Source organism: Lethenteron reissneri, chromosome 72 (genome assembly GCF_015708825.2).
Source record: "Lethenteron reissneri isolate LAM-NWPU_2019-01 chromosome 72, ASM1570882v1, whole genome shotgun sequence".
In the NCBI taxonomy this organism is placed as follows: Eukaryota; Metazoa; Chordata; class Hyperoartia; order Petromyzontiformes; family Petromyzontidae; genus Lethenteron; species Lethenteron reissneri.
The window spans coordinates 5,950,922-5,969,834 of record NC_083850.1 but is presented as its reverse complement, the minus strand read 5'-3'; the positions used below and the strand labels follow the sequence as shown (position 1 = coordinate 5,969,834).

The 18,913-nt window shown below is 48.0% G+C and overlaps 2 protein-coding genes across 5 annotated transcripts in view; one reads left to right on the top strand and one right to left on the bottom strand.

The window, feature by feature from the left end:
* Nucleotides 1-18,913, top strand: part of LOC133361284 (zinc finger protein 239-like) — an 807,570-nt gene that overhangs the window by 46,136 nt on the left and 742,521 nt on the right. The window lies entirely within an intron of this gene.
* The window catches only part of LOC133361348 (zinc finger protein 585A-like), a 75,318-nt gene that overhangs the window by 18,924 nt on the left and 37,481 nt on the right, over nucleotides 1-18,913 (bottom strand). Inside the window, exon 7 of the mRNA XM_061580278.1 lies at nucleotides 14,057-14,294. Coding sequence (XP_061436262.1) covers nucleotides 14,057-14,294 — 238 coding nt within the window. The remainder of the gene's footprint in view (nucleotides 1-14,056; nucleotides 14,295-18,913) is intronic.

The window sequence follows — 18,913 nt, the reverse complement described above, 5'->3', positions numbered from 1 at the left end:
GTAATAAAGAAACCCCCCCCCCAGTATGCCCCATAACGCAACAACAACAACACAACAACAACACTTAAATAAGAAGCAATATACAGCCCGACGAACAACACAAAAAAAGCGAACACCAGAAAACGAACGCGCCAAGTGTCTCTGTGACTAAACGCAGTGACGAGGCGCTCCGGCTGCCTCGACTCCTCACGTGGTAGGTCATAAAAAGTAGCGCGACCTAGCGCGAGTCCGTCTGGCCGGTCCGTCATATGGGACGGGACGCTGGCGACCGTCCGGTGGCTCTGGCAGCTCTAGACGGCGCGGATCGGGCCTGGAAGGACCGGCCCCGCCGCGAAGATCCGGCCGCCGGTGGTCGGCAGCTGTCAGTTCCGAGACACCTGGGAGCGGATCAGGCGGAGACATGTGAGGATCAGGCAAAGACATTTCCCCCTTAGGGTCGTCGGTCACGTCACATGCTCGGCCCTCACGACACAAGGGGAGGCCATATGGAGGCGAGAACGGTTTCAGTCGGGAGGGGTGGACGTACCAACGGCGTTTTCCCCATTTTATCTGAACGCACTGGGGGCGTGCAACCCGCACGACCTCCACGGGTCCCCGCCATGGCTTCAACAATTTAGGCGACGTAGCCAAAGGTGCCTGAGGGCAATGCAGCCAGGCCCTGTCACCTGGTTCCCAGTTGTGCACGGACACCTTCCGTGCACGCAACCGCTCGTTTGCAATTTGGCGAGCCCGCGAATTAAGCCGTGCGGCCTCCCTTGCCTCTGTCAGCTTATAAATATTAAATTTAATATGCTCTGCCAATTTCGAATTAGTTCGTGGTGCGGGCAGGCCCAGCTGCGTTTCCATGGGCGGGTCGGCTTCCCGACCGTACATCAGATAAAACGGGGAAAATCCCGTAGCTGCATGGGGGGCCATTCTATACGCGGCGAGGACCCCAGGGACCTGCAGGTCCCAATCAACATGTGCCTCACACACCTGCTGGCACAGCATAGAAGTCAATGTCCTGTGGAGCCTCTCCACCATCCCGTCCGTCTGCGGGTGGTACGGGGAGGTACGCACCTTCTTAGTACCCAACAGGTCGCACACCTCTTGCAGTAATTTACTCGAAAAATTTTTCCCTTGGTCGGTCAGCAAGCGTTCGGGAGGCCCCTTGTCCAGGACGTAGCCCTGGACAAAGGCGTCCATCACAGCCGCCGCCGACTGGTTGGCGAGTGGCCACGCCATAGGCCACCGGGTAAAATATTCGACCCCCACCAACAGGTACTTATTACCCCTAGGCGTGACTGGAAAAGGCCCCAGAATATCGAGTGCAACGAGCTCGTTAGTGCGCGAGACCTGAATAGATTGCAGCGGTGGATTAGCTGCCACGGGCGGTGGTTTCCGTCTGGCGCACTCAACACAACCCTTCAGAATATTCACCACGTCACTCCCCATTCCCGGCCAATAATAGCCACGCTGAAGCAGGGCAAGCGTTTTGTTAACTCCCAAATGCAAGAGGCGTTCGTGTGCGGCCAAGACAACCTTCCCTCTCACAGCAGAAGGCACCACAATCGCGTGCCGCCGGGACAAACTGTCCCATCTCATTAACAGGCCTTGCTTAAGTACGTAGGAGCCAGTTCGCTCATGGTCACCTTCGGAACCCCCCGTCCTGCGGCGCAATGCTAGCAGGGAGCTGTCCGCCATTTGGAGACGGCCCCACTCAATCAGCGACAGTGAAAGCAGCGAGTCCTGACCCCCTGGGGTAGCGGGAACATCCCCAATTGGTGTGCCCGCGGTCGCAACCAACGCCTCCATACCTTCCGTAACTGGCGGTTTACAGCGCGCCGATCCCGATAAGCACGCACATTTGTGACAAGGCAACAACCGCGACAGGGCATCGGCATTTGTGTGTCGCAACCCCTTACGGTATGTAGTCGTGAACTGATAGTCCTGGAGGACTTCCAACCACCGCGACAATTGGCCCGAGGGCTGGGCGACCCGCAATGAATATTGGAGCGCCGCGTGGTCCGTCCGGACCGTAAAGTGACGACCATAGAGATATGGTCTGAATTGTTGTACAAAAAAAACAATGGCAAGCAGCTCGCGACGGGTGACGCAGTAGCGCTGCTCTGCCGGCGACAACACTCTGCTACCATAGGCGACCACCCGTTCGACCCCTCCAACGACTTGGGACAGCACCCCCCCAATGCCCGTGTTGCTAGCATCCGTGTCTAGCAAGAAGGGACTCGCAAAGTCCGGATAGCACAAGGGTGGGGCCCCTACCAAGGCGTCCCGGAGGGAACAGAATGCAGCCTCCTCCTCCGGTCCCCATCGGAACTTCACTCCTTTCGCCGTTAGAGCGTGCAAGGGTTTTGCAATGGTGGCGAAGTGCTCAACGAATCGGCGATAATAAGAAGCAAAGCCGATGAAACTGCGCACGTCCGAAACTGACGTGGGCGTCGGCCACGAACTGACACAGTCCGTATTCGCAGGATCGGTAGAAATCCCCGAAGAGTCGACAATGTGACCCAAGTATCTAATGGATTTACGAAAAAGGTGGCATTTGGCCGGTTTAAACTTTAATTTAGCCGATCGCATTCGCAAGAACACCCCTCTCAATCGCTGGAGGTGTTCTTCAAACGTTTTACTGAAAACAATGACATCGTCAAGGTAAATCAGGCACGTATCCCATTGCAAGCATGACAAAACCGACTCCATAAGGCGCTGAAACGTCGCAGGAGAGGAGTGAAGTCCCATGGGTAACCGGTTAAACTGAAACAGGCCCCCTGGAGTCCGAAATGCAGTCTTAGGCTTAGACTCTTCGTCGAGTGGCAACTGCCAGAATCCGGATAATAAATCAAGAGTCGAAAAGTATCGCGCACCAGACAATGCGTCGAGGGACTCGTCCATCCTGGGGAGCGGATACGCGTCGGCCACAGAGATCTTATTCAGGTGACGGAAATCGACGCAAAATCGCAAGGACCCGTCCTGCTTTTTAACGAGCACAATAGGTGCTCCCCAAGGACTGGAAGAAGGCGAAATAATGTCGGCTTCTAGCATATCGTTAACGGCCGACTGAACATGTTCCTTCTCAGCAGGACTCAGTCGGAAGGGATTTAGCCTGACCGGTGCTGCATCGCCCGTTTCAATGTGGTGGCGTAGCAGGTCCGTGCACCCAATGTCATACTTATGTTTACTGAAGACATCCGAAAATTCAATCAGCAACCCGCGCAGCGCACCCAACTGTACCGCTGACAAATCGTCCGAGTCCGCACACAGCGAATCGACCCATTCGAGGTCCTCCTTCGGTTTTACGTTTTGCTTGGGGCTCGGATCAGCCTGCGCAACCAGCCGCTCTTCCGCAGGGACCCGCGCCGCGTGAGCTAGCACGGTGCCCTGCTGAATGACGGCCGGCCGCGACCCAGCGTTTAAAACCATTACAAACGGATCCCTGTCAGCCCCAACCAAAGTGTGAGCCACCGACAAATCGAGACCTCCAACAGCCCTATTAGAAGGACCCAAAAGCATGCCGTGTTCCGAGGCCTCCCTCACCCATGGTTTCCGCAACCGGAGGGGAATTAACATTTGTGAACCCGGGGGCACGTGCACGGTCTGTGTCGCTAACGCTTGTATCGTAGCGCACGCCATCCGAATTTCAGTAGGGCTCGTCAAAAATGAAATACGGCGACCCGATGGTAGTTCAATGCAACGCTGATCAATGAGAATTTTGATGGGCATTTTTGCCAAAAAATCAGTGCCCAATAGACAAGGAACCGCCAGGGAGGACGAAACGAAAACGGGTCCCGACAATTTGATATCTCCAATGCAAATGGACGCCCTAATCTGACCGATAATGCCCAACGATCCCCCGTTAGCGGCGTAAAATGGCACATCCACCGGAAGAAGCGGACGACATTGTACAGGGAGAATGTTATAAATGAGGTCCGATATAATAGTCACCGATGCCCCCGTGTCCACTAACACCCTGACCTCGACCCCATCAATAGATCCCGTGACGACGGATGAACCCGCTGAGGCAGCCACTATTCTGTGCCCCAACTCCGACCATTTAATGTCTCCCCGGTCCCGGCCGAACCCCCCTCGCCGAACCGAATCCCCGAACCCTACTCGGCCCTCCTCCGCCGCAACGCGACGGCCCATGCGTGTCGAGTGTGCGGGCCGAGCATGTGAGGTGCCGCGACTTGCCGGGGTTTGCAGGGATGACTTGGGGCCTTGTTCGTCGTCCAGCCGAGGTCCCATGGCGCGCTGACGTGGGGCGCGGCAACCGGAGGCCACATGGCCCCGGAGGCCGCAGTTATAACACGTGATGACAGTCGTCGGAGATCTCGGTTGCTCCAGCTTGCGGGCCGATCGCAGAGGCGAACGACCCCCCGACCTCCAGTCCCCCGGTCGTCCCGCGATGAACGCCTCCTCTCGTGGGCTGACGACTTGGGGCACGGTGACTACCGGGCCCGGAGCTGAGGCCACGGCAGCGTTGCAGACGACCCCTTGTTTACGTTGAAGGACCTCGTGCGCTTGTATGCTCGTAGCGACCCGTAAGGAAGAAATATCGGTCTCGTCGGCCGTGTTGATGGGGACCCCCAGGTCCTGCGCCAACTTGAGCAGTTGCTCCAAAACCATGGCATCTTGGCCCTCCTCGTCCATACGAGGGAACGCGGCGTCGGCGAGAGCCAGCAACGCCGTGCGATAGGCGAGCACGGTCTCCGTGTCCGCCTTCCGTCTTGCATAAAAATGATGGCGACACGCCGAGGGAGGACCATAGACCTTGGCCATGAGAGCCAGCGCATCCTTGAGTGTGGAGCGGTCCGACCTGCGTGCGGACGTGAAGGCCGCGAGCGCGTTGTCGTCCAGCATGGCAGGCAGTGCCCGCAGTGCCGTAGCGTCGGACCAGGCGGACATCTCCTGATGCGCCAAAAACCTGCGCTGAAATTGGCCCCAGTCCCCGCCTTCCGCCTTGAAGGCTGACAACGTGGGAAGGCGCTGTTGAAAGATGAAGTCGTCCTCCTCCTCGTGCTTCCTCTCCGCCGCCCCGTTGGTGTGTAAGATGGCGGCCCCAGTGGCGGGTGTTTGATGGCGGTCCGCAGCGCGCGTTGGTGACGTAAGCGGGCGCGCTTGGAGAAAGAACCGCTGCCACGTGGTGATGGCCGTTCCCGCCAAAAGTCGGCGCAGATGAAATGGCGGGAATCGCCAAGTCATTTTGGCGGGAATCTGCGGGGCGACCCTGTAGAACGTCCGCCGCCGTCCCCGCTCCTCCCGACGAGCTGATCTCCGCCAGGATGGACGCGGCGGCGAGCAGCAGCTCCGCCAGGCGGGAGTGCGCCTCGCGGAGCACGGCGTCGGTCCCCCGTCGCTCGTCCGGCGCCGTCGGCGGATCCTGCAGCGTGGGCAATTCCTCGTCCTCACCCCCCGATGCCAGCTGGCCCGAGTCGTCGAGGTTGTCCCCGCGGTCAATCCCGTGGGTCCGACGGGTCTTCCTTGTATCCATGCTTGGAAGACCGTTTCACTTCTGACGCCAGTTGAAGTATTGGAATTGACGGCAGGAACTTCTTGACGGGTAACACACTTTTATTAAATCTTGACGTGTCACAATACAACGGGTGGTCTCTATCCTTTGGACTATACACTCCACTTAACTCGTGTAGACTCTATGCTTCTGGCTACACACAATACACTTGACTCGTGTAGACCCTATGCCTCTGGCTACACACAATACACTTGACTCGTGTAGACCCTATGCCTCTGGCTACACACAATACACTTGACTCGTGTAGACCCTATGCCTCTGGCTACACACAATACATTCGGCTCGTGTAGACTCTATGCCTATGGCTACACACACTACACTTGCCTCTGGGTTACACAGAGTCCCGGTCCCGTTAGGACAGCAGGACTAGGTACCGCAGGGCCCTATGTCTTCATCCCCGTCTTCATTCTTCGCTGGTTACATACTGCCCTTACGCCTGTGTGCATTCCCTTTTATAGCCCCTGCTCACGAGAGACGGAGCTGATGCGGACGTCGACGTGAGCATCGCTTCTTAGTGAACCAATCACGACGCACTCTCTCTACGATCCGTTTTCCCCAGCGCGTGTTAACACTACTCCACCAATCACACCGCGCTGCCACCCGGTCACTCCCTCTCAGCGCGTCACCGGCCCACAGCCAATCAGTACCCCGTAACCCGCGACCCCCCGCGCTGACCCCTGATCCTCCACCGTCAGCGCGCGTCACCACATACACAGCCAATCATTACGCGCTGGCAAACGATCCCTAATCCCAGCGCGTATCACCACTACAATTGTAATGACTCGTTTGATAAAAGTATTTGATCAAAATTTGTTATCCCATCACGGAAAACCACTGGAACTGAAGCATATTAAGCAGCAGCAACAACAGCAGCAGCAACTGCAGCAGCAGCAACAGCAGCAGCAACAGCAGCAACAACTGCAGCAGCAGCAACTGCAGCAGCAACAGCAGCAGCAGCAACTGCAGCAGCAGCAACTGCAGCAGCAGCAACTGCAGCAGCAGCAACTGCAGCAGCAGCAACTGCAGCAGCAACAGCAGCAGCAGCAACAGCAGCAGCAGCAACTGCAGCAGCAGCAACTGCAGCAGCAGCAACTGCAGCAGCAGCAACTGCAGCAACACAAGTCTGACCTTAACCGGCAACGTTCCTTTCCCTAATTCCGAAGTATACTGGAGATGACTTGTACTCTAAAACATGTAAACTGTAACGCTTTAAAGATAACATTAAACATTAAACGAATATAAACTATTTTTTTAAATATAATTTATAAGACCGAAAACGGAGGGACAGTATTAGAATATCTATACTCTTTGGTTCTTTCGGTAAAGTCACGTAGGTATAAATAAAACAAAATAAATAACGACGTTGCGGACGCAACACAAGCGCCCGAAACGATGTCTGCAGCAGATATCGTGCTGCTCGCAGCAGACATCGCGGATATCGCGATTCTCACCTGAAGACGGGCGCTTGTGTTTCGTCCGAAACGTGATTTACTTTGTTTTATTTCTACCTACGTGACTTTACCGAAACAACCAACGAGTATTAATTATTGCAGTCACGAAAGCTTCAAATCAATATTAGAATATCATTAGAAGTATTATAATCGCAATGTGATCGTATTAGAATCACACTGCACATATGTATGCATATTACATACATACTATGGTCGTTCGTATGTAATACGTATGTCCGTTGGACATGCGGACCGGGGGTCGGATATGCGAACTGGGGGATTAGGATCGGATTAAAATGATTACAATAACACTATGGTCGTATTAGAATTACACTGAGCTAGAATGTATGTTATATGTAGATGCACATCGGGAGTCGTAAATGCAACCTGGGAGGTGCGCGGTTTAGATTCGCATCAAAATTATTATAATAACAACGTGGTCCTATTAGAATCACGCTATCGACTGCTGCTGATGTTTCGATGGCGACCTCCGATTCTGGCTCAGCTCTTCCTTTACTCGCCTGGTTGGTGCCGCGAGACTCATTAGTCGCTCATCTCAGCTCAGACATGATCATAGCAATTATTTCCAAATCCGTGTCGGGTCCCACGAGAACAGGGCACGGCCACAAACTCTCAGATTGAAGAAGAAGTCGCTGCTTTGCCATCGAACGGTTTCGTAGCTGCTGTAGTTGCTTTTGTTACTGTGTTATCGGCAGCATGTTGGTGTCCCGTGATGGGATAACGTCTTTGATCAAAAACTATGATCGAACCTACCAGACCAACGCCATCGATCGACGTCTTGGATATACTCTCACATTGTAAATTCTCACACTGTGAACTTTAACATTATGAATTTCAACAATGGTAACTTAAAAACATTCACATATACATTTGAAGAATCTTCAAATTACTGTAAACTAGTATGTGAACTTTAACAATATAACCTATGAGCTATACATTATAACGCTATACAATAACATTATTAACTAGTGTTATAGATTACAACAACCTACCTTGAAGTGTGATTTTCGAATCGCATTCGAATTACTCGAATCACTCCGTGGTCCTCTTCGAATCACACTACAGTCGTAAGTATGTAACATGTATGTATGGAACATGTCTGTTTGTAGTAAGTATATGTGCATGTAACATGTATGTATGTAACATGGTATATGCATGAATGTAACATGTATGTATGTAATATGGACGTGCGAACCAAGGGTGTGATATGTGAAACGGAAGGTGCAGGATCAGGATGGGATAAAAATTACTTGAATAACACTTTGGTGGTATTAGGATCAAGCTGTCCACTGCGGGATGAATGTTCCATCTCAATGGAATCAAATAACAATATTCAGTATGAATATGTTAAATAAGCATACAAACCCAATATTAGCCCGTGAAATTATGAATCGTTACAATTGTAATGACTCGTTTGATAAAAGTATTTAATCAAAGTTTGTTATCCCATCACGGAACACCACTGGAACTGAAGCATATTAAGCAGCAACAACAGCAGCAGCAACAACAGCAGCAGCAGCAACAGCAGAAGCAGCAGCAACTGCAGCAGCAGCAGAAACTGCAGCAGCAGCAACTGCAGCAGCAGCAACTGCAGCAGCAGCAACTGCAGCAGCAGCAGCAACTGCAGCAACACAAGTCTGACCTTAACCGGCAACGTCTTGGCTGTCTCAACCATCAACATGTGTTCCTGGAGGGGAAATGTCCCCGTTATAAATAGTTTAGCAACGTTCCTTTCCCTAATTCCGAAGTATACTGGAGATCACTTGTACTCTAAAACATGTAAACTGTAACGCTTTAAAGATAACATTAAACATTAAACGAATATAAACTAGTTTTTTATATTATTTAAAAGACCGTAAACGGAGGGACAGTATTAGAATATCTATACTCTTTGGTTCTTTCGGCAAAGTCACGTAGGTATAAATAAAACTAAATAAATGACGACGTTTCGGACGCAACACAAGCGCCCGAAACGATGTCTGCAGCAGACATCGTGCTGCTCGCAGCAGACATCGCGGATATCGCGATTCTCACCTGAAGACGGGCGCTTGTGTTTAAGCTGCTTTTACGAATCCGTGTGATAACCCAGTCACATCGCCCAACTCCAGTGACAGCAACTTACCCAAACTACATCTCCCCAACAAGGCAGCCTTACCGATGCTGTGTATTGTGTTTATGGGATAACAGAGGTGTGTATTTTCCCATACGCCTTGACCAAAACGACTGATTGTCCACTTAACAGCCTAGCCTGTAAACCACCATAGGTGATAGTGTTGTTTGAGAGCAGCTATTAAAGTCGCTTTGGCAAATGAGGTGGTGGCTGGCCGAACCATGCCTCGCTGTTTGTCTCCGGAATGATGACCGATACAAACCAGACCAAGCGGAGACCATGTACCGGATCGGATTTTGGTTACTGATGTTAGAGTGATTGTATTGCAAGTGTGGTCACTACGCGTCTGTATGTGCTCACTCCCGAAGATCGGCGATTTTTTGGCAACGCCACGGGGCTGCATTCAATATAAATCGAGGACAATGGAGGGCATGGGGAACGTGTTTTTCCATTTATTCAAAAAAAGCGCACAATTACTCACTGAGATGCACTTACATATTCATGCATGAAGCACAATGGGCACATTACGCTTCGCTATGTTAATAGACATGCGGATTGCACCTTCCAAAATTAACAATCGAATGCAAATATCCTGAAAGACAAAGGATTGGATCCTAGGGGGGGGAGTTATAAGGCGGCTCAGAAGCAGAGCTCAATGCCATTTCGAGAGGGAACTTGATGAGGTTGGACGCTCGACTCGTCGCTCTGCTGATCGCCCTTCAACCGCGAGACAACGCAGCCTGGCGAGCACAATTGCTGTGTCGACAGTTAGGCGACTTTGCGTCGGGAGAGTTCGTGGCGATATCTTCAGACGGGTTCCAGACATCGATATACCGTGAATCTCCAAGTAAGTGTCTATTTTCGCGGATAAACTCTTAAACGTGACCGTCGTCAAATTTACGGGATATTTTTGCGTCTCGGTTAGACGCGAGTGTCGTTCTTGTTTTATCAGTTAACAAAATCCAAAACTCGACGCTAAACATCCTTGCGACCGATAGCGTACTTTTGACTCGATAACACCGCTACTGTTACTACGCTCACATGGAGCAGAGACGCTCTTCACAGCCCCACGCACACGGAGACAAGAAGCCATTAAATTGCTCTGTGTGTGGGAAGTCCTTTTCATGGCCATCACATCTTCAGAGACACCAGAGAACACACACGGATGAGAAGCCATTCCTGTGCTCTGTGTGTGGGAAGACATTTGGAAACTCATCACATCTTCAGAGTCACCAGAGAACACACACTGGTGAGAAGCCATTCCTGTGCCCTGTGTGTGGGAAGACATTTGCACGGTCGTCTCATCTTCAGAGTCACCAGAGAACACAGACGGGTGAGAAGCCATTCCTGTGCTATCTTTGTGGGAAGACATTTGCACACTCATCAACTCTTCAAACTCATCAGAGAACACACACGGGCGAGAAGCCATTCCTGTGCAATGTGTGTGGGAAGACATTTGCAAAGTCATCACATCTTCATCGTCACCAGAAAACACACACGGGCGAGAAGCCATTCCTGTGCTCTGTGTGTGGGAAGGCATTTTCACAATCGTCAACTCTTAACAGGCATCAGAAGGTCCACAATGATAGGAAACTGAAATCAAAAGCTGAAATTCAAGGTGCTGCAATGAGTCCTGAAGATAATTCCACCTTCGATCCCATGCAGTTGGATCCCGAGAGATGGCTGGATGTAATGGAGTGGCTCGAGAGTCAAACAGAGAGCTCGGGGTGACTGAAAAAATATGATGTCATGTGGTTATACCTATTAATCCGTATCGAGCACATTGGTGGTTTGTAATATTATCGGATGACTTGCCGAAGTGGTGTGATGAGCACTGGCTGTGAGAGGGTTGAATTGTAGTTGAGCTAAAGTTGGAATGCGTCTGTAGGTACATCTTTACTCAACATTTTAAACGGGTTTTTCAAGTATATAGCTTTTTTTGATTGGTATTGTACTGGAAAAGTGTGAACATAGGACATAATAAATATTCCCTTCGAGTTTTGACGTAAGAATTATTCCAAATGAATTAAAACGTATTTATAACAAATGTTTGTCCGGTCTTTATTTTATAATGTTCCTAGCAAAAACATGTTAAGATAATTTCAGGTGGAGGATCTCCGTCACACAAGTGTGCCATGAACTGGCAGAATCTTGGCTGTCTACGCGATTAAACACGTGTTCATCAACGTACCAGTCCCTTATCCCGAAGTATGTCGGGGATAAACTCTACTTTATAACATGTAAACTGTAATACTATAAACGATAACACTAAACATTAAACGATTATTAACTAGTATTTGAATTTATAACCATATAAATGGAGGTAAGTTTTATAATATCATTAGAAGCATTAGAATCACAGTGTGATCGTATAAGAATCACGCACAAACCCATTATAAACTCATGAGATTATGAAACGTTACAATTATTATAACAATCACAAATTGTGACAAAGAGAAATTCCCAGAAGCAAAACACCACGCTCACGTGACGAATTCTTAGACAAACTGCAACACTCAAGTGACAGAACTCAACAAAAAACGCCGCTTTAAAAATAACATCAATGGACAAATCCTAAAAACAGACAACACACGCACGTTAGTAGCTGTTAGAAGAAAACAACACCTAGCACCTTCAACTATACACATTATACAGCCAACTCGTAAATGGGGCGGTATATGACAGCATTCGCTGCTGTCGACGGGGCCAAGCAGCGAGTGTTTAACTCCATTGTTTCAGAATCCGTGTCATCACACGGCCACAGCGCCTTAGCCAAACTACATCTCCCGAACCAGGCAGCCTTCTCTATGCTGTGTATTTTAGCAGTATATTTACGGACGCACTTGAAGATAACAATTCGTCTAGAAAAGACAGGCGACTTGTTCTACCAACACGATTTCAATTTATATCCGAAAGAAGTATGAGTTCATTCATGAGTAGTATTCACTAAGCACCGATGGCACTTACCTACACACAGTTATGATTAAACAAAGTAAACATTAGTCGTTCATCTCAGCTCAGACATGATCATAGCAATTATTTCCACATCCGTGTCGGGTCCCACGACAACAGGGCACGTTCACAAACTCTCAGATTTTAAACTCACATTGTATACTCTAACATTATAAACTCTAACAATATAACCTTTAAACTATAAGCTATACATTGTAACGCTTTAAAATAACACTACAAACTAGTGTTATAGTAAACTTTAATGTCGTGAACTCTAACAATATAAGCTATGAGCGATACATTATAACGCTATAAAATTACATCATAAACTAGTGTTACAGATTAGAACACCGTAGATTGAAGTGTGGTATTCAAATCTCATTCGAATTCTTAGCTTCACACCGTGGTCCTCTAAGAATCACACTATGCTCGTGAGTTTGTAACATGTCTGTATGTAATATGCATGAATGTAACCAACCAGGCGAGTAATGGAAGAGCTGATCCCGAATCGGAGGCCACCACCCGAACATCGGTGCCATTGAGATGGAACATTCTACCAGCAGTGGGCAGCTTGATTCTAATACGACCATGGTGCGATTTTAATAATTTTGATGCGATTCTAAATCTGGCACCACCCAGGCCGCATTTACGACTCCCGATGTGCATCTACATATAACATACATTCTAGCTCAGTGTAATTCTAATACTACCAAAGTGATATTCTAATCGTTTCAATCCGATCATAATCCTGCACCCCCCAATTCGCATATTCGACCACCGGTTCGCATGTCCAAAGGCCATAGATGCATATTACATTCGTACATACGAGCACAGTTCGCTTGCACGTACGCTACACATTCATATGCGCAGAATGTGATTCTAATACGATCACGTTGAAATTCTACTGCTTGTAATGAGATTATGATACCGTACCTCTGTTTTTGCTGTTATAAATGATTAAACTAGTTTATAGTATTTTAATGTGTTATCGTTCATAGTGTTACAGTTCACATGTCATAGCGTACAGGATTCCCTGTATACTTGATGGTTAGGGACCGTAACGTTGTGAATCGATTAATAATGGGGACCCCTCCCCTCCAGGAACACATGTTAGTGGGGAGACAGCCAAGATGCTGCCGGTTAAGGGCAGATTTGTGTGACGAAGATCCTCCACCTGAAACTCGCTTAAAACACGTTGTTGCTATGAATAAATAAACGGACAAACATTTGTTAAAAATACGTTTTTATTCATCTGCAATCATTTTTACGTCAAAACTCGAAGGGAATATTTATTATGTCCTATGTTCACACATTTCCAGTACAATGCAAACCATTTCCGTTCTAGGAATACCAAAACGTTAAAGTATCATTCCCCATGATTTCCTTATTAGTTCACCACATTTGTTCACTGTGCGTCTATGTTGAAGTCAAGGCCATATATCCAACGAACGCGTCATCAATGTACATCCTGAAATCGGCTATCTAAAGTTGATTAATACCAATCAATAAAAGCTATATACTTGACAAAAATCGTTTAAAATGTCGAGTAAAGATGTACCTACAGACGCATTCCAACTTTAGCTCAACAGGAACATATAACGACTACAATTGAACAGTCTCACAACCGGTGCTCATCACACCACTTCGGCAAGTAATCCGATAACATTACAAACCACCACTGGGCACGTCATTAAACTCTCACAAACTGTAAAACTAAAATAGTCAAAATTACACACAAAAGTACTCGATACGGCTTGATAGGTATAACCACATGACATAATATTTTTTCAGTCACCCCGAGCTCTCTGGTTGACTCTCGAGCCACTCCATTACATCCAGCCATCTCTTGGGATCCAACTGCATGGGATCGAAGGTGGAAACTTCTTCAGGACTCATTGCAGCACCTTGAATTTCAGCTTTTGATTTCAGTTTCCTATCATTGTGGATCTTCTGATGCCTGTTCATGGTTGATGATTGTGCATATGTCTTTGCACACACAGAGCAAAGGAATGGCTTCTTGCCCGTGTGTGTTCTCTGATGAGTTTGAAGAGTTGATGCCTGTGCAAATGTCTTCCCACATACAGGGCACAGGAATGGCCTCTCGCCCGTGTGTGTTTTCTGGTGACTCTGAAGAGTTGATGACCGTGCAAATGCCTCCCCACACACAGAGCACGGGAATTGCTTCTCGCCAGTGTGTGTTTTCTGATGAGCTTGAAGATGTGATGGCCGTGAAAATGTCTTCCCACACACAGAGCAATTGAATGGCTTCTTGCCTCCGTGTACGTGGGGCTGTGGAGAGCGTCTCTGCTCCATGTGAGCGGAGTAACAGCAGCGGTGTTATCGAGTCAAAAGTACGCTATCGGCCGCAAGGATGTTTAGCGTTGAGTTTTGGATTTTGTTAACTGCTAAAACAAGAACGACACTCGCGTCTAACCGAGACGAAAAAAAATCCCGCTAATTTGACGACGAACACGTTTAAGAGTTTATCCGCGAAAATAGACACTTACTTGGAGATTCACGGTATATCGATGTCTAGAACCCGTCTGAAGATGTCGCCACGAACTCTCCCGACGCAAAGTCGCCTAACTGTCGACACAGCAATTGTGCTCGCCAGGCTGCGTTGTCTCGCGGTTGAAGGGCGATCAGCAGAGCGACGAGTCGAGCGTCATCAAGTTCCCTCTCGAAATGGCATTGAGCTCTGCTTCTGAGCCGCCTTATAACTCCCCCCCTAGGATCCAATCCTTTGTCTTTCAGGATATTTGCATTCGATTGTTAATTTATGAAGGCACAATCCGCATGTCTATTAACATACCGAAGGGTAATGTGCCCATTGTGCTTCATGCATGAATATGTAAGTGCATCTCAGTGTGTAATTATGCGCTTATTTTGAATAAATGGAAAAACACGTTCCCCATGCCCTCCATTGTCCTCAATTTAAAGTGAATGCAGCCCCGTGGCGTTGCCAAAAACCGCCAAGCTTCGGGAGCGAGCACGTACAGACGCGTAGTGACCACACTTGCAATACAATCACTCTAACATCAGTAACCAAAATCCGATCTGGTACATGGTCTCCGCTTGGTCTGGTTTGTATCCGTCATCACCCCGGAGACAAACAGCGAGGCATGGTTTGGCCAGCCACCACCTCGTTTGCCGCAGCGACTTTAATAGCTGCTCTCACACAATACTATCACCAATGGTGGTTTACAGGCTAGGCTGTTAAGCGGACAATCAGTCGTTTTGGGCAAGGCGCATGGGAAAATACACACCCCTGTTATCCCACAAACACAATACACAGCAGCGGTAAGGCTGCCTTGTTGGGGAGATGTAGTTTGGGTAAGGTGCTGTCACTGGAGTTCGGCGATGTGACTGGGTTACCACACGGATTCCGAAAAGCAGCTTAGACGATACGATCCACTGCGCTCCATCTCCCCACATGAACAACGACATTCTGAGTTTTAAAAAAGTGGAATATATATTTGTAAATACGTTTTTTAAATAATGTTTCTTGTATCTATGTTACAATGTGTGATTGTTATACTCTTTATTTGTGTATACTGTATATACTTATATGGCTATTCGATTCCATTGATACGACACATTCATCCAACAGTGGAAAGTGTGATTCTAATACGACGAGTGGGATTCGAATAATTGTAATTCGATTCTAATCCTGCATATCCTACCCCCGGTTGCCATATTAACGTACCATACGTACAACCACAGTGTGATTCTAATTAGCTCAGTGCGATTCTAATGATTAGTATGCGATTATAATCCCATGCCTCCAATTATGTGGTTCTGCACTATAACAGTTAATCGTATTTTAAAGCGTAACAATGGCTAGGTTGTAGTTCATAGGTTATACAATTATATTTCACTATGTTAGAGTTTAACATGTGAGAGTTTACAATGTCAGAGTTGATCAAGAGCGTCAATCTTGATCGACGCAGAAGCAAATGCAGCAGCAGCAGCAACATCACATTTCGAGGGCGACGCAGCTACTTCTGATTCTGCTGCTTCCGCTGCTCAGATATTTGTTGCCAGGCCCTGCTCTCGCGGGACCCCACACGTCTTTGGAAATGATTGAGATGATGATGTCTGAGCTGATAATTAAATTAATAAAGACTACTTTGTTTGGGTGTAGGTCTGTGTCATCGGGGATCAGCGAACACTGCTTATGAATGAACTCGCACACCTTTATGACCGACATTGTACAAATTTTCGTTGATCGAGACGAACAAGGCACGTGCCATGTCCAGACGAATTGATATTAACAATATTGTCCTTAAATATAATGCTAACACTGGATTAACGTTAACACTGGATTAAACATGCACATTTTAAACCCTGCCTATAGCATTTATGACTAACGATTCGCATTTGCACGTAACATATATTCAAGCACAGTAAAATGCGCATACGAACATATTGTTACTAGAATAATTTTAATGCGATTCTAACCCTGCAAACCCCCACAGTTCGCATATCCGTCCCCCGATTCGATTGAACGTATACTTTACATACATATGAGCGATTAAAATGCTTCTAATGACATTCTCATACCGTAACTCCGTTTATGGTGGAATATATTAGAAAAACATTTTTACAGTCGTTTAATGTTTAGTGTTATTGTTCATAGTGTTATCAGTTTACATGTGAAGTACTCTTGAAGACGCGTGGACACCGTAGTAAGGCACACGTATTTATTTACACAATGTCGTACAGCACTGGAGGGATGTATCGGCCCCCTCACCCGTATATCTGGGAATTCACCTCTAGCTAGCCTTCCTAGCCGAGTCCTCCACTAACGGACTAGGGGATGCTGTCTGACCCGACACTGGTCAGTCGGGCTACGGTACCCGGAATCCCAGAGGACTAACTCTGGTTCCGGGACCACGCCACTGGCTCCAGCCTGCGCTGCCCTTACAAGGGCGGCGTCCCAGGGGGAGTCCAGGGCCTATCTGGCCGGTCTTCCGTCTTCCCTTAACTACTCTAAGACTCAACCCCGAGCTCTCTGGCTCATCCCTTTTTATACCCCCCTAGAGGATCGAAACCCCCCTCACGCCGTCCAGTGCGGACGTCGTTGCGGGCACCACCCCGTGTGCTCACGGAGTCCCCGCCCACTGTGTTTGTTATCCGTTAGCTCCTATGCAAACAGCCCTACACAAACAGCCCCTCTGTAACAGCCCTACACATGTTATAGAGTACAGGTGATCCCCCGTATACTTCGGGTTTCGGGACCAGAACGTTGTGAAACGATTTACAACGAGGAACTTTCCCTGCCAGAGCGCAAGTGGCTAATTAAAAGAACACGGGGCGGCGGAAACACGTGCTTCCATGGGCGGTCGTAGACAGGTTGTGTTGCCCAAAGGTGACACCGGGTACGTCCACCAAGTTGCTCCGCCCACGGCGGCGACAGATAGAAGTCATAGAGGTGAAATGGCCGCAGTGTGTGCGCATGTAGTTATGTCCGTCCCCACCCAGACAGCTCATCCCCATGTCCTGTACAGCCCAAGTCTGGTGTGTCCGACGTGGTGGGGCACTCTGCAAAGAAACCGTACTTCAAATGAAATGTGTTGTGGCGCCCTCAGTTTCCGAGCGCCTGAGGCCTGGGGTGCCTCAAGGATCCGCCACGTGCGAGGAACCGGTGCCTGGAGCCTGGTCAAATTCTCCAAAAGAAGCCAGGGACCTGCCTAATCCTTCAAGGCTGTGGTGTGAACCCTTGACGCCCCGAAATTCACAAGATTCTACCATGGGCGCGTGACCGGCGTCGAGAACCAGGTCAAAATGCGCAAGGTTGCGCTTGTAGGCTCCACGCCCAATATCAATGCTGTATATTGCTATTCGGTGCCATTGCGATGTAACATTCTCCCAGCAGTGGGCAGCTTGATTCTAATACCACCATAGTGCGATTTTAATAATTTTGATGCGATTCTAAATCTGGCACCACCCAGGCCGCATTTACGACTCCCGATGTGCATCTACATTTAACATACATTCTAGCTCATTGTTATTCTAATACTACCAAAGTGATATTCTAATCATTTTAATCCGATCATAATCCTGCACCCCCCGTTCGCATATCTGACCACTGGTTCGCATGTTCAAAGGCCATAGATGCATATTACATGCATACATACATACGAGCACAGTTCGCTTGCACGTCCACTATACATGCATATGCGCAGAGTGTGATTCTAATACGATCACGTTGTAATTCTAATACTTGTAATGAGATTATAATACCGTACCTCTGTTTTTGGTGTTATACATAATTTAACTAATTTATAGTATTTTAATGTTTCGTGTTATCGTTTATAGTGTTACATTTCACGTGTCATAGCGTACAGGATTCCATGTATACTTGATGATTAGGGACCGTAACGTTGTGAATCGATTTATAAAAGGGACCTTCCCCTCCTGAACCACACGTGTTAATGGCGAGACAGCCAACATGATGCCTGTTAAGGTCAGACTTGTGAACGGAGATGCTCCACCTGAAACTCGGCTCCACACGTTTTTGCTATTAACATTCAAAAATAAAAACGGACAAGCAGTTGCTGAAAATAAGGTCTTATTCATCTGCAAGAATTTTTACAGAACTACAACTCGTATCGAAAGTTTAGGATGTCCCATGTTCAAACAGTTACAGTACAATCTTGATTTGAAGCTTTCGTGACTGCAGGAATCCATACTCTTTGGTTCTTTCCTTAAAGTCACACAGGTAGAAAAATAATAGATCACATTATTGATCTATAATTATCTATTATTTTGTCTACCTATATGACGTTACCGAAAGAACCAAATAGTATAGCTACAGTACAATGCAAATCAAGTCACTTCCAGGAATACCAA